This window comes from Erpetoichthys calabaricus, chromosome 1, assembly GCF_900747795.2.
Source record: "Erpetoichthys calabaricus chromosome 1, fErpCal1.3, whole genome shotgun sequence".
In the NCBI taxonomy this organism is placed as follows: Eukaryota; Metazoa; Chordata; class Cladistia; order Polypteriformes; family Polypteridae; genus Erpetoichthys; species Erpetoichthys calabaricus.
This window is the reverse complement of record NC_041394.2, coordinates 34,303,985-34,318,197: the sequence shown is the minus strand read 5'-3', so window position 1 is coordinate 34,318,197 and position 14,213 is coordinate 34,303,985. Positions and strand designations below refer to the sequence as shown.

The 14,213-nt window shown below is 43.9% G+C and overlaps 1 protein-coding gene across 1 annotated transcript in view; it reads right to left on the bottom strand.

The window, feature by feature from the left end:
• Positions 1-5,015: 5,015 nt before the first annotated feature.
• Positions 5,016-14,213, bottom strand: part of plat (plasminogen activator, tissue) — a 33,383-nt gene continuing 24,185 nt past the window's right edge. The window contains exons 8-13 of the mRNA XM_028797585.2: positions 13,710-13,795; positions 13,160-13,355; positions 12,930-13,066; positions 12,689-12,829; positions 12,450-12,598; positions 5,016-5,861 (exon numbers count right to left, since the gene is read on the bottom strand). Coding sequence (XP_028653418.1) covers positions 5,694-5,861; positions 12,450-12,598; positions 12,689-12,829; positions 12,930-13,066; positions 13,160-13,355; positions 13,710-13,795 — 877 coding nt within the window. The 3' untranslated portion in view covers positions 5,016-5,693. The remainder of the gene's footprint in view (positions 5,862-12,449; positions 12,599-12,688; positions 12,830-12,929; positions 13,067-13,159; positions 13,356-13,709; positions 13,796-14,213) is intronic.

Below are 14,213 nucleotides of genomic sequence, written 5' to 3'. Positions count from 1 at the left end.
CAATAAAGGCAGCAGTCTGATGAGTTCACTGCTCTCCAGCAAATCTAAATGTCTACCTGTCAAGGAGCGACACACAAATTGAATCTTTGGAGGCCGAGTGGCCCTTTTCAATCAGTAAGTGCAGTGCACCCTCTGGAGGCCATTTGTTTAATAGCACGCTGTCCTAGCAAGCGGCTTGATGTGTTATGGTGTGGACTCTTAAGAGCCAGGGGATACTTTTGTGAAGGTTATGGATTTAAAATAAATATATGAATAAATTAAACCCTTTCGGGTCTTCATTTGTATCAGCCAGAGGTTCAGAGAAGTCAGCAGTGTAAGCTGGTTAATGGTGTAGCCTCACAGCACTTAGAGGTTTATGTGGGAAATAATTCTACCTTAGACTTATATGTGAATTCTGTAATATGACTTTTATAATTTCTAGTGTACATCGGAGGAATCAGGAACGTTTTACGCAGAAAAGGGGACAAATCAAACAGTCAGTGGGAGAATGGGAATTTTACTCTTTCTAGGAAAGCTCAAGATCCCCGACTTGATATAATGCCGTTGGAGTCCATCTTGTGCAAGAGGTAAGCTCAATATTTTGTTGTAATTGATATTTTCCACACTTTTTGCAGATTAACATGTTTCGCCCCTCATTTTTAGCAATATTGTATTTTCAGTCATTGTTTTACTTAGTAAAACTCTTTGGTCCATGCAGCAAGCACACCTTCCTTAATTGGGTTACATGGTATGACAGACAGATAATTTCAGAGTGGTCAGGATTGAACTGGCACTTTTCTGCTGTACACTTGGAGAATCTGTGGTCTTGTGAATCGTTGGGGTCCATTTTGTTAATCGGGGAGATGAGCGCTCCTCTGTGTATTAGAGAATTATCATGGCCCCCTCTTTACTAGGGGTATTATACGCCACAGATGGTGGGATCGGCACGCAAGCCTTCTAGAATTATGTTAGATGGCATGACAGACATATCTCCAGGAGAAAAAGGGTCTGTGCGGTTATGTGAAGTTACCTATGAAGTAATGGGAATGGGCAGCAATTTGTAGGTTCAGAGGGGTCATTATCATCACATTACCGTATGTTATGTGTATGATAATACATTCTTACTTGTATATGCTAATCGACATGTAACCACTTTCTGGTATCATGATCACTGGGGGACAACTACCTTACCTTGAAAGTTCTCTGTTTTTGTTCCCTGAAAAACATTTATTTTCTTTACCTCAAAACTTCTGTCTTCCTTGTCTCAAACGTTTGGTCTACCAGACCTTAAAACTTCTGTCAACCGTACCACAAAGGTTCAATTTACTTTATCTCAAAGATTCTGCCTTCTTTACCTTGAAATGTCTGTCTTTGTTGCCTCAAAACTTTTGTCTTCCTCCCCTCAAACATCTCCATTTACCTTAATTCAAAATGTCTGTATTCATTACCTCAAGCTTTCGGTATTCTTTATCTGAAATAACTACCTTTCCTCTAAGTTAGTAATATGACCTGTGGCGGATGGCCGGGGTCCTGGCCCGGCTGGTACACTTCTACGCTCGGTGGACTGGGGGAACAAGTGTGGTCTGAACATTACCTCCCTCGAAACGCTAGATGGCAGCCTCCCTGGGTTGCAGCGGTGCCTAGTATTCCCGCAGGGCTTCATGGGAGTTGGAGTTATCTATAGCCATGTTGGGATCCAGGAGTAGCCTTCTTGGGCGCTGCTGGAAGTAGGCCAACGAGCACTTCCGGGGGCATTATAAAATGAGCCAGCAGCCACCACTCGGAGAGCTAGAGTTGGGAGGGGGAGGAGGAGGAGGAGGATGAAGATGAAGCTTGCTGAGGAGGAGTGGAGGAGAAAAGAAAAGGACTGAGAGATAAAGAGAAAATAGGAAAGTAAAGAAAGGAAAGTGTGTGATTGGGCTGTTAGGGACACTGTACATCAATAAATTCACGTGTGTTTTTTGGACTTGTGCCTCTAGCGTCTGTCTGTGTCAGGTTAGCGCGTTATAGCGCCACCTATCTTCCACAGACCTCATATCCAAAAATGTTGGGATAGTACGGAACATGCTAGTTAAAACAAAAAGGAGTGATTTGTAAATTTACTTTGACTTGTATTTAAACACAAACAGTATAAAGACAAGGTGTTTCGTATTTAACTTCATCGACTGTATTGTTTTTTGAAGACACACGTTTGTTCTGAAGTTGATGCCCACAACACATTCCAAAAAAAATGGCCTGGGTTCGTTTGGGACTGAAAACGATGTGACAAATTGAAATAACAAGTGGTGGCTCTGAGGCTAAGGATCTGCGCTGCTCTTTGGAATTGTTGTCGGTTCAAATCCTGTTACTGCCAGAAGAGATCCTGCTCTGTTGGGCCCTTGAGCAAGGCCCTTAACCTGAAAATTACTCCTGGGGTGCTGCACAATAGCCGACCCTGCACTCTGACCCCTAAAGGTCATGTGAAAAGACAATTTCTCTTCTTGAATTAACAAAGTATATCAGATCAAAAAACCCAAATTTTAGCTGTTCAGATCTCCTGTGATTTCCTTGTTAAACACGACAGTTGTGCTAGCTTTAAAAGCTGCTTGAGACCTTCAGTGACCACATCATCAGACATTCAAACCGATTCAATTAAATCCGTTTAAATCAACACTCCAAAGAGTTCCAAAGGGACATTTTCTGTTCCATCTGAATTAAGGAGAAAGGTGGGTTCATGGGGTGATTGTCAGGTGTGAAATTCCTACTAGCTTAGATGTTTGGTCATCCTGGTTTCACTCTTAACTTTGGAAATACAGCAAAAATTACGCTGGACAAATCTCAGATCTGGATAAACGCAAAGCTCATCTGAGTGTATGTGGAATCTCCATGCATGGAGCTTTGGACTTCAGCTACAATTTAGTTTACTGTTTTGGGTTAGAAGAAAGACATGGCTGATTTTGGTTTAGGAACTTGGCTTGTTTTTTTGACCACATCTCCTCCTCTGGTTGCTTCCCTAAAACAGTTTGTATTCCCACCTTGGCATGACTAGAATAAGTGACAGGCAAGAGTTGTGGGAGTTTTGTGTCACTACATTTATACTTTATAAAGGTGGACCTCAAGGCTTTAAGGTTTTGGTCAGATTTGAACCAGCACCCTTCAAGGCCACAGTCCAGATGTTCTGATGTAGACTTGGGGATTATTATGAATCCCCCAGATCCATTTTGTTAAAGCATAAAATGTACATTCCTCTTCTTCGTAGTAAATCATGGTTCCTTGCTTTGCTATTTTGCCATGGGCCCAGTTGTACCCTGAGTGTATTTCTGATGGGGGTTTGTGTGTTCCACCACATCTGTGTGGGCTTTCCAGTGGCTACTTCAGTTTTGCTTCTTGTTTAACCTTTGAGGTGTGCTACTTTGCCTATATGAGCAGGTTTATTAATAATCTGCAAAACTGGTTGCTCAGCTTTTGCCTCCTGTGTGGAGTTCCTTCATAATCCCAAAGGTGTGCATATATTCCATGAACTTCAGGTTTTGTTACTAGATTAGACATAAAGGAAGTATTTCATATAAGGAAGACAAAAGTTTCGAGCTAAGGAAGACAGATGTTTGAAGGTAAAGTAGACAGAGGTTGCAAGGGAAGGAAGATGGAAATTTCGAAGGAAGGAAGGTAGAAGTTTTGTGGGAGGGAAGACAATTTTTGAGGTGTGGTAGTCCCAGGTTTTAAAGGAAGGTAGGCCAAAGTTTCAAGGTACATTGGACAGAAGTTTCGAGGGAAGAAAGATGGAAGTTTTGAGGTGCAGTAGTCCAAAGTTTTGAGGTAGGGTAGACAGAAGTTTCAAAGTAAGGTAGACTGAAATTGTGAAGTTAGGCAGACAGAAGTTTTGAACGGTAGGCCAAAGTTGCAGTGGACAGATGTTTTCTAGGGAAGGAAGATGAAAGTTTCACAGACAGAAAGAAGTTTTGAGGTAAGGTAGATTAACATTATGAAGTAAGGTAGACAGAACTTTCGAACAGTAGACCAAAGTTTTAAGGTACGGTGGACAGAAGTTTCAAGGGAAGATGACGGAAGTTTCACAGAGCGAAGTTTTGAAGTAAGGTAGACTGACATTTTGAAGGAAGATAGACAGAAGTTTCGAATGGTAGACCAAAGTTTCAAGCTTACAGTGGGCAGAAGTTTCGAGTTATGGTAGATGGAAGATTTGGGGTAAAGTATTGATGCTCACTAATCGTAGTGATGGCACATGCAAGTAAGAATTTCATTGTACTCTGTACATGCGACAATATTGACCCTTTGACCAATGTACAGCTGCACTTTGGCCTGTGTGTGCCTATATTAGTGTGAGGTGCCCCCATCTTTGTTCCCAGTGCTCCAGTGTTACCTTTAGAAATTTGCTGGATAGGATTGGCAAGATTTGTTAATCTGAATGGTCCGATCTCTTCAAAATGTTTCTGATGTTCTAATCTCACACCTCACTGTTATGGCCTGATGTTACATGTTACCCTATGGTTGCCTAACTACTGTTAGATAGATAGATAGATAGATAGATAGATAGATAGATAGATAGATAGATAGATAGATAGATAGATCTTTATTGTCATTGTCACTTTTACAAAGGAACAACGAAATTGAAGGTGCAGTCAAATCAGTGTGAGGCATAAGAGTTGAAAAGACAAGAAGAGAGAAAATAATAACAAACCGAATAGTACTAAAAGTACTTTACAGAATATACAAATTTCACTGTTATTAATATGCTCTAATATGATTTGCTTCTCCTGTCTCCTTTCAAATGTGAAAGTCAAGGGGGATGTTTAACATGAGGGGCTCAACTCCATTCCTAAAAGTGAAAGCTCAGGTTATCGAGTGAGTGTCTGGTAGCCTCCAGACAGGGCCCTAAAGTGTAAGGTGCAGGCCAGGTGCAGGTGCTATCTGAGCAATTGTTGGGACATCATGACAGGACACTGCAGTTCTTTAATTTTTCATCTGGAAGAGTTTTAATGAAAACAGAATGTTATATTTAATTGAATACAAGTTAATAAAAAAATATATAAAAAATAATAATATGCATATAATAAAAACTAAACCAATACGAATACACAAATAAATAGCAAATGACATTTAAATAATTTTTTACAGAGATCCTTTTCAAGCAGCCTTGGGGTGTCAGGTAGAGATTTGAAAAAAAAAAAAAAAAAATCAAGTAACACACAGACGAGGGGGGACATTTTGCTAAAAGCATTCAGCTTGAGATTTTAATCAGTGGTCTTAAGTGGAGGGCATCCAAAACTGCAAGCAGTTGACATTTATTTAAACAAAGGTGTCCAAACATGATCTGAATAGCAAAAAGAGGGGCTTCTAGACCACACAAGAGAGTGGCGACGTCCTGCATGTCGATTAGCACATGTGAGTTAAGAATTTCACACGTGACAACATTGAGCCAATAAATAAAAAAAAAAAAACAGCATGATGATGCCCCCCACTCTCAATAGTCAGTGCCTGTTGGGGTTTCTGCCAATTTGTTCCCTATGCCTGGTATCCCTGTACCCCTCCCTCCCCCTTTACTATTGCCCAGCATTGTCATTCTTGCATTTGAGCAGCCTTCTCTCTCCAGGCCTTGCTGTCATCCACTATCGACTGCTCAGTGTTTAGTACCATTTTGCTTGGCCACCACTGACCGCCAGAGTGTCTATTCTGGCCATCTCCATTCCTTTGGTGGTCCACACGGCTGTTCCCGGCGTTCAAGGCATCTGCTGCTTCATTCTTTCATCGATCCAGTCCAAGTAGTTGACTACTTTGGTGTACACACCAGGGGTGTTTTTCTTCCCACAGCCATCACCCCAGCTGATGATGCCCAGCAGAGACATGCGTCCTTTGTTTGAACACACAAGTGGACCACCAGAATCCCCCTACAAGAGACGAGATCACAAGTCAGAATAGCTATGCCAGTCTGCTTTCACCCTGCCTGCATTATGATTTGTTTTCCTGGTCTTTTTATGCACCTTTTCTGATATTTCTTATTTGCCTTGTTTTGACGTACTGTATGCCGAATCTTATTCTGCACTCCGAAAAATTATTTAAAGGTCCTTGGTGTATTTTTCTTTTATAGATGTAATATTGCGTCACCCTTGGTTTTACCATAGTTACTAACTGGGCATGCACCTGCTGGAATTATTCTAGTGTGCGGTTTACTCTGCTTTAATTTGTTCACCTCTGGTACAGTAAAACCTTGGATTACGAGTAACTTGGTCTGCGAGTGTTTTGCAAGACGAGCTAAAATTTTTAATAAATTTTGACTTGATAAACGAGCGAGGTCTTGCAATACGAGTAGTACATATATGCATTGTCTGCCGAGCGTCACGTCATCACAACTGAGCCGATGGTTCTTCTCTCTCCGCTGGATTGTGGGTAATTGTCTTCCGTGCTCGTTCTCAGTCGGCGTGCCTCACTCGTATAGTCAACATCCGTACGAGTGTATACTGTTTACTACAGCATTGTGACCACGTGTGGGGGGTGTAACGTATGAGTCTCTGTCTTGCACCCCAAAACACGAAGCTGAGTCTCAGTACTTTAGCAAAACCAGCTTTATTCAGCGTGAAACAGGAACAGCACAGTTATTTATTGTAGCGGGATCTACCACTCTCCTATACACAGACACAGCAATCAGGCAGGGTCGGGGCCAAGTAATCCTGTTCCTTGCATTTATAATGTTCCTTGTATCACCCATCGACAGTAGGCGCTTATAGCTTGACCACAATCTTTCTTTTCGGATTCGCTTTTGCGGCGACCTGCTACAGAGCTGGGAGTCTGTGGTTGCTTTGGGACGCTCTTCCACGTGTCGTCACGTTGGGTGGAATCCCTAAAGAGTTTAGAATCCTTACGGAGTGTAAAGCATTTTTTTTATTTTGTGTCCAAGTGTAGTGACTCTTCAGGCAAAAGCAACTGTCATTGGAGAGGTTTCCTTGTTAAAGTCGCAAAAAAAGAAGAAGATTCCAGTGAGCCCACAGATAGCAGGGATTCTGTTAGTTAGAGTGAAAGTCGTCCTGCACAACAACCCTCCTCTCTCTCGTCTCCCTCACACCAGCCATGATTCTTTTCAAAGGTAAAGTGCAGGTTAATTTGTTTTATGTATTTTTACTTTATATTTTGTACTAATCATTTTCATCTGAATATTTTTGGGTTTCCATTATTTCTTATGGGCAAATTCGCTTTGATATACGAGTGATTTGGATTACAAGTACGTTTTCCGTAACGAATTGTGCTAGCAAACTGAGGTTCCACTGTATTAAGAATTCTTGCTTTTGGTTTTTTCAGTTTAAGACTTTTGGTTTCTTAGGCGTTGACAAAAGACATGGCTGATACTTGGTTACAAACGTTCGCTTGGTTTCTGCTCACTCATCCTTCATCTTCCTCATAAATCTTTGTGCCTTGTTACACCTGTCAGCCTTCATTACTACGACTGCTTGGTCTCGCTGAGCCTGACGTACAATCAGACATCTGGAGGTAACCAAGAGTGAACTGGGCTTAAACACGGGTGGGAACAATTAGTCATCTGACTCGGCTGGAGAATTCTAAACCAATCCACTGCAATGCCTCATGAAGGCGGAACCTAATGTAGGGGCATGATTTAAACAGCAATGCTGCGCCTAGTAACATGACCAGCAGTAAGCCGGTGGTGACGATGGATAAACATCTAAGTCTGAAAAGTCTCCTAAACATAAAACATATAAATGTGTGTCGTGTGTACAGAGACATTAAAAATACATGTTGCAAAGGAAAAAACCTTCCTCTAAATCCAGATTATACACCAATCAGCCACAACTTTAAAACCACCTGCCTAATACTGTGTAGATCCCCTCATGCTACCGAAACAACTCTGACCCGTCCAGGACCTCTGAAGATGTCCTGGCACCATGACGTTAGCAGCACTTCCGTTAAGTCCTGTTACGTTACCAGGTAGGGCCTCCACGGATTGGACTTCTGCTTCCACCACATCCCACAGATACTCGATCAGATGGAGATCTGGGGAGTCTGGAGGCCAAAGGCAACACCTTGAACTCTTTGTCATGTCCCTCAAACTATTCCTGAGCAGTTTTTGCCAACTGGCACGGCACGTAATCTTGCTGAAAGAGACCCACTGACGGGCTCACTTGTGACCACTCTTTAAGAACACAAGGCAACGCATTTGGGAGCACCCCGAGATAAATGAACTCCAATACAGGAAGAAGGGCAAACTTCACCTAGATGGGGTATGGACCGGGATGTGGAGCTGAGAGGCAGCAGTACAGACCACTCCATCTGCAAGTGGTCTTTTTAAATGGTTTCACTTTTATAATACCCCACGTTATGGTACGACTTGGACAATTAAAGAATAGTAATGCAATATTAATTGATAGACACTTTCATAATTGTATAAAGGTCTAGGTGTTGTGGCCTGCAGGGAGCCCACCAGCTTCCCCCAACCCGACATAGACAGGCACCAGGCGCACAAGTCCAGCAACACAGCTGTGGGAAATGCTCTCCAACTGTTTCCCACCAATGCTCAGTACAATAGAGCACCAAACACACTGATGGAAGCACACAGCACGTTGCCTTCTTTTCCTTCTCTTCCTGTCTCCTTCCATTTCCACTCTTCCTCCTCTTCCCAACTCTGGCTCTGTGAATGAAGGCGGGCGGCTCCTTTTATGCTGGGTGTACCCCAGGTGGCTCAGTGAGGTCCACAAGCACTCCCAGGTGTGGCAGAAGCCCAATGAAGTAAAGGGCTCTGCAGCTCTTCCTGATGGCACCCCAATAGGGCTGTGCTGAACTCCAACTCCCATGAAGCACTGTGGGAATCTGAGGTACCAATGCCATCTAGAGCCCTGGAGAAGATAATGCCCTGATCACACTCTCTGCCCAGGTCCTTCCATTACGGAAGCATCCAGGACGGGTAAGGTCCCTGGCCGTCCCTCACATCATATTTCCAATGTCAGTGTATGATAAATTAAAGTGTTACCATTTAATGTACTGCAAAAATGCATGTTACTCATGTACAGCACTCTTATGTAACAAGACCTTAACAAAGGCTTCATAACACTTGTGAAACATCAGTAGATCGGTTATTCATCTCTGTGCAGTGGGACATACTGACATGATGGTCAAATTACTTGTTAATATGAAGGATTTTCAGGTCTTATACTAAATATGTAACATCAAGAGACAAGTGTCTCAGTTAGGCCACCTCAGACCACTCCAAAGTGACGTTCTGTTAGTAGGTCATATTGCAGAGGTGAATAAACACTTTACTGATGCTTTGTAAGTGTTATGAAGACCCAAAGAAGTGTTTGTTAGGGTCTTGTTACATAACAGTTAAATGAGGAATAGATGCACTTTTGTAGTGTGTGCTGGATAGCCGGGTCCCATGCCCGGCAGGGACACCCCTGCTACTTATGTTCCGGGGGAGCAGCCATGGACAGCTCAGTACTTCCCCCGGGTCGCTTGGTGGCAGCCTCCCTGGCCAACAGTGATTCCCCAACCTCCCACAGGGCTCCATGGGAGATGGAGTCCTCCACAGCTTGTTTGGGGGCTCGGGTGGCCGCTAGGGGGAGCTGCATGGAGTCAGCATCCAGGCTGGACGAATCTTCAGCCCCAACCGGAAGTGCAATTAGGACGAGGTTGTCAAGCACCTGGAACGCTTCCGGGTGGGCTATAAAAAGTGCCAGCCACCACCACTCAAGAAGCTAGGGTCAGGAGGAGGAGGACTACGCTTGCGGAGGAGTGGTGGTATAAGACAGGATTATTGTGTTGTGTTGGACTTGTGCTTTGTGGGACTGTGTATTGCCTGTGGGTCATGGGGAAGACGTGCCCACGGGTGAAGAAAAATAAAGGCTTTGTGCATTTATATACGTGCCTCCGTGTCTATCTATGCCGGGTCGGGCGCTTATATAGCGCCTTTGTTACAAGTGTTACTGATTAAATAATGCAGGTAATGAAGTTCACCAGCATTTGTAGATCTTTATCATCAGTGTTATTCAATTGTACACTGGGATTAGTAATGTTTGTCACTTAACTATTAAGGAACTAGCTGTACCCTGTGACTGCGCCCACATAGTAATGTAACCAGACAAACTTTAAAAATCAATAGACGTTGCCACTCTATCTGATCATGTTCAGCTCTGACGGGACAGCGTTCCCCGTGTGGGGAGCTGCCCTCTAAAACACACGTAGCTCTGATCTCTCTCTCAAAAACTTCAAACATTACTCCTTAACAATCTGTAGATGATAATGTCTGTTGAACAAACGGGTATCGCTAGCTAAGCGGAGGCGAGGTACACTCCAATACGTGGCGAGAAGTAGACCAACTCGAAAAGGCTGGCAAGTGGTCTCGGCCCACAGCCACTCTCTTGGATTTGCATAAATACATTGGTACCGCAAGCAAACTATGGTACTTAGCGCGATGAGAGAAGTCGTAAAATCAACCAGAAAGTTGAAGCAAATTATAGAAAACAACCAGATCTAAATCCATTAAGTAATTCTCTTGTGAAAAATGGACATACAAACATACAGAATGCGCTTAGAACATGAAATTTTTGGCGAGCACTTATGGGCCAAGGGTAACCTACAGTCCAAATTTCAAGTCCCAAGTCCTCATGGTTTGGGAGATTTCATGATGAGTGAGTCTGTTATTTGGCCGCAGGACACGCACACACGCACTAGGGACAATTTAGGATTGCCAATGCACCTAACCAGCATGCAGACATGGGGAGAACATGCAAACTCCATGCAGGGAGGACCCGGGAAGCGAACCCAGGTCTCCTTACTGCGAGGCAGCAGCGCTACCACTGCGCCATCGTGCAGCCCATAGGCAAGAAATGGCTCCTGAAAAATCAATCTGTTGTAATGAAATCCATCAGCCACTGTGGGGCGCCAGGGCACAGGGCTGCAACTTGGACAAAACCCATCATAATCAGATTTATAAAAAAGAGGTCACACTCATGTCTTCTGGCACTTGATGACCACTATTTGGTGTCCAGCCAGATGTTATGATTTGGTTGCAAAGTAAATTTGTGTTCCTATACTTCAGAACAGGTCATCCACCTGAAGTTAAGCACTTTTGGGCTCGGCCAGTAGTTGGATGGGAAGCCAACCAGAAAAGCTTGGGTTGCTGCTAAATGAGGTGTTGCTGTGGCCATCAGGGGGTGCTTACCCTATGGTCTGTGTGTGGATCCCAAAGCACTGTGATGTAGAAGCTGGCACCGTCCTTCGGATGAGATGTTAAGCTGACGTCCTGACACTTTGTGGTCATTAAAGATCCCTGGGCATCTTTCAAAAATGGTAGGGCATTTCCTAATGTCCTAGCTACATTGCCCACCATGGCCTAGTCATTCCAGCCCCCTAATCCTCTCCTGTCTCTAACTGGTTAACTATCTCTCACATGCCTTCACCACCTAATAGCTAATGTGTTGTGAGTGTACTGGTGTAAGAATGGCTGCCGTCATGTCATCCAGGTGGGTGCCACACATTGGTGGTGGTTGAAGTGGCTCCCGACTCACTATGATAAAAGCTCTATATAAATGTAATTATTATAACTACCGTATATACTCGTGTATAAGTCGGGTCTTGAAACCAGAAAAATCGATCATAAAATCAGACCCCGACTTATAAGCCCATTCAAAAATACGACACTTAATTTTTCTCAATCTCTTATCAGTTTCTTAGACACATCAAATTTTGTTGCAGCAGTGCAGTTACCAATTTCTTTTGTCACTTCAATGACTTTTAATTTAAAACCAGCTTCATATTTTCTTCTGATCACACGCTCCATCGTAGATAAGGGATACTGTTACGATAAAGGTGTATGAGGGTGTGAGATACAAAAAACACAAAACAGTGCAAATGTCGCTTTGGAAAAGTTTGGATATTACCGTGTGGTCACGTAGGAACGATACAAAGAAAAAAAGGGCCGTGTGCTCCGTGGTTAGGTGGGCGTTAGCATATCAGAATCTCTGGGACCAATAGCGTGAGTTTTCCGCATTCGACTGACATTATAAAATACCGGAAATTATACGTTAAAATCAAGCCTCGACTTAAACGCCAGAGAAGTTAAACGATACTTTTTTTTTTTTGCAGTATTAGGTATTGGCACATGTGGATTTTGAATTTCTTAACAGCTTCTTTAAGAAAGGTTTAGTTTAATTGGATTATTTTTGCATTGCTCCACTTCATGTTGTGTTCTCCATTTTGTTTGAGTGGTCATTAATCCACCTAGAAGTGCACAGTTTATGATGTCACCGTCTTGACCAGACCCGTTTTGATTTTTTTGGGGTGAGTTGCAGGCAGGTCTGACCAAGTCTCTGCGGATGTCGAACTATATGCCTGGTGGTCACAGAGGTGCACCGTGAATGCCTGCGACTTGCTAAGATCATCTAAATAAAGTCTGTGACTGAACATGGTTGGAAACGTCATGTAACACAACAGGGCCTTAAGGCAACAAGGAGAGAAAAATGGCAGCTTCCTACCTTGCAGGCATCGTCCAGCTCACGGGTGTCCCCGGCGCACAGCATGTTCTTAGTTATGAGCCGACCGGAGAGGCGATCCGAGGTGCACTGGTCTGCAGGCCAGAGGCGGACGTGGCCCTCCTTGAGCCGACTGGAGAAGAAAACACCAACTGTGGGAAGAGTAGACAACGGTGAGGAATGTAGAGATAGGCATGCCAGCTTCACCCCCACTTGTTCTTCTTCCTCTCTTCCATACTCACACTCTTCCTCCTTGCCATAGCCGGAGATCTCACATTCAGTCCAATCTGGAAGAGTCAGCTGGGCCACTGGTAAGCACACTGGACGGACATAGTTGGTCTCCTGAGCGCATCTGGAACCCTGGCCTTGGAGCTTTAACAGTACTGTGGGGGAATGAAATAATGAAAGTAGAGTGGTCAGAGTGCCACCATCCAGGAACACCTCATAAATGTATTCCTATGAAGGAGGCCTCTCTGGGCTTACCTATGTCATTGTCGTAGGTTTCGTGGTTGTACTTTTCATGCATAAATAATTTCTCCACTCCAAAAACCTGCTCATTTGTTGAATTCTGAACACGATAGGTACGTCCCAGCACCACCTGCAGCCGGTCGATCATAGAACTGTTGATTGATGGAAAAGCAGTGAGAACAGAAGCTGTAGGTGGCCACACTAGGAGTGCCAGCACTCTGGCCGATTCGGGTGTGTGCACTTACGCTTCCTGAAAGCAGTGGGCGGCACTAAGCACCCAGCAGGAGTCGATGAGGACACCACCGCAACGGAAAGCATAGTTTTGACCTCGGGGGCTGTAAACAAAGATGGCAGCTTGCCAAGGATGAGAGGTAATGTCTGAAACTTGTCCACCCTTGATCCGGTACTGGTTCTGAGCTGGCATCCTCTGCCCACAAACAGCTGTGGGAAACATGAAAAAAGTTTGTGAATTTTAGCATCAGACCTGACAGGCTGACCATGAAGAATGAAAAAAGAACATTCTCGGACAGGAAGAACCACATTCTCAGCCTGCCAGCAGGAGGTGCTAGCAGTTCAAATGGATTGTGGTAGGAGCAATAAAGAGCAAAGAAAGACTGCAGGACTGCTGTTAATGCTGATGATGGCCCAACTGAACCTTCTAACCAGCTGCAGCCTTAATATTAGTATGATGATTTAAAAAATCACTTGGGAATCAAATATTTTTACCCAGTGAGAGCGCCATGGGACGGAGGATACCAAGTATCACATAAGCATGGAATTCCACGGTGTACTTACCACACTTGGGGATATCACAGTATTCCCAGGTCAAGCTTCTGCCCCGTCTAACATGGCACCATGGCCTCACATCATTATCTGGGTTCCTGTAAAGACATTAACAAGTGAGCTCCCTTTCTCCTATGACTTGATCTTCAGGTTTGACATCACCAAGGTCCTCCCTTAACTCAAAGCTACACTTCCGTGTGGTGTTCATCTTTACCTGTTTGCTCTATCCCCCACCTTGTATCTCTTCCCTTCATCTGTATGCAGCCGTTCCTCTGCTTCTCCATCTTCACCTCTCATCTCCTCTGGCTTTCTCATCTATACCTCACCAGTCCTCTGGCCTCTTCATCTCTGCCGGATGGGCTCCTCTGTCTCACCATCTACACCCCACAACTCTTGTCTCTATCAAGACCTCCTCTGTATTTTCCTCAATTGTGTTTCTATCTTTTGACTCCATCTGAAGTCTCCCATATTTCTCTGATCTAGTCCTCATAATTTCAGTCTCGGGTCACGGGAGCA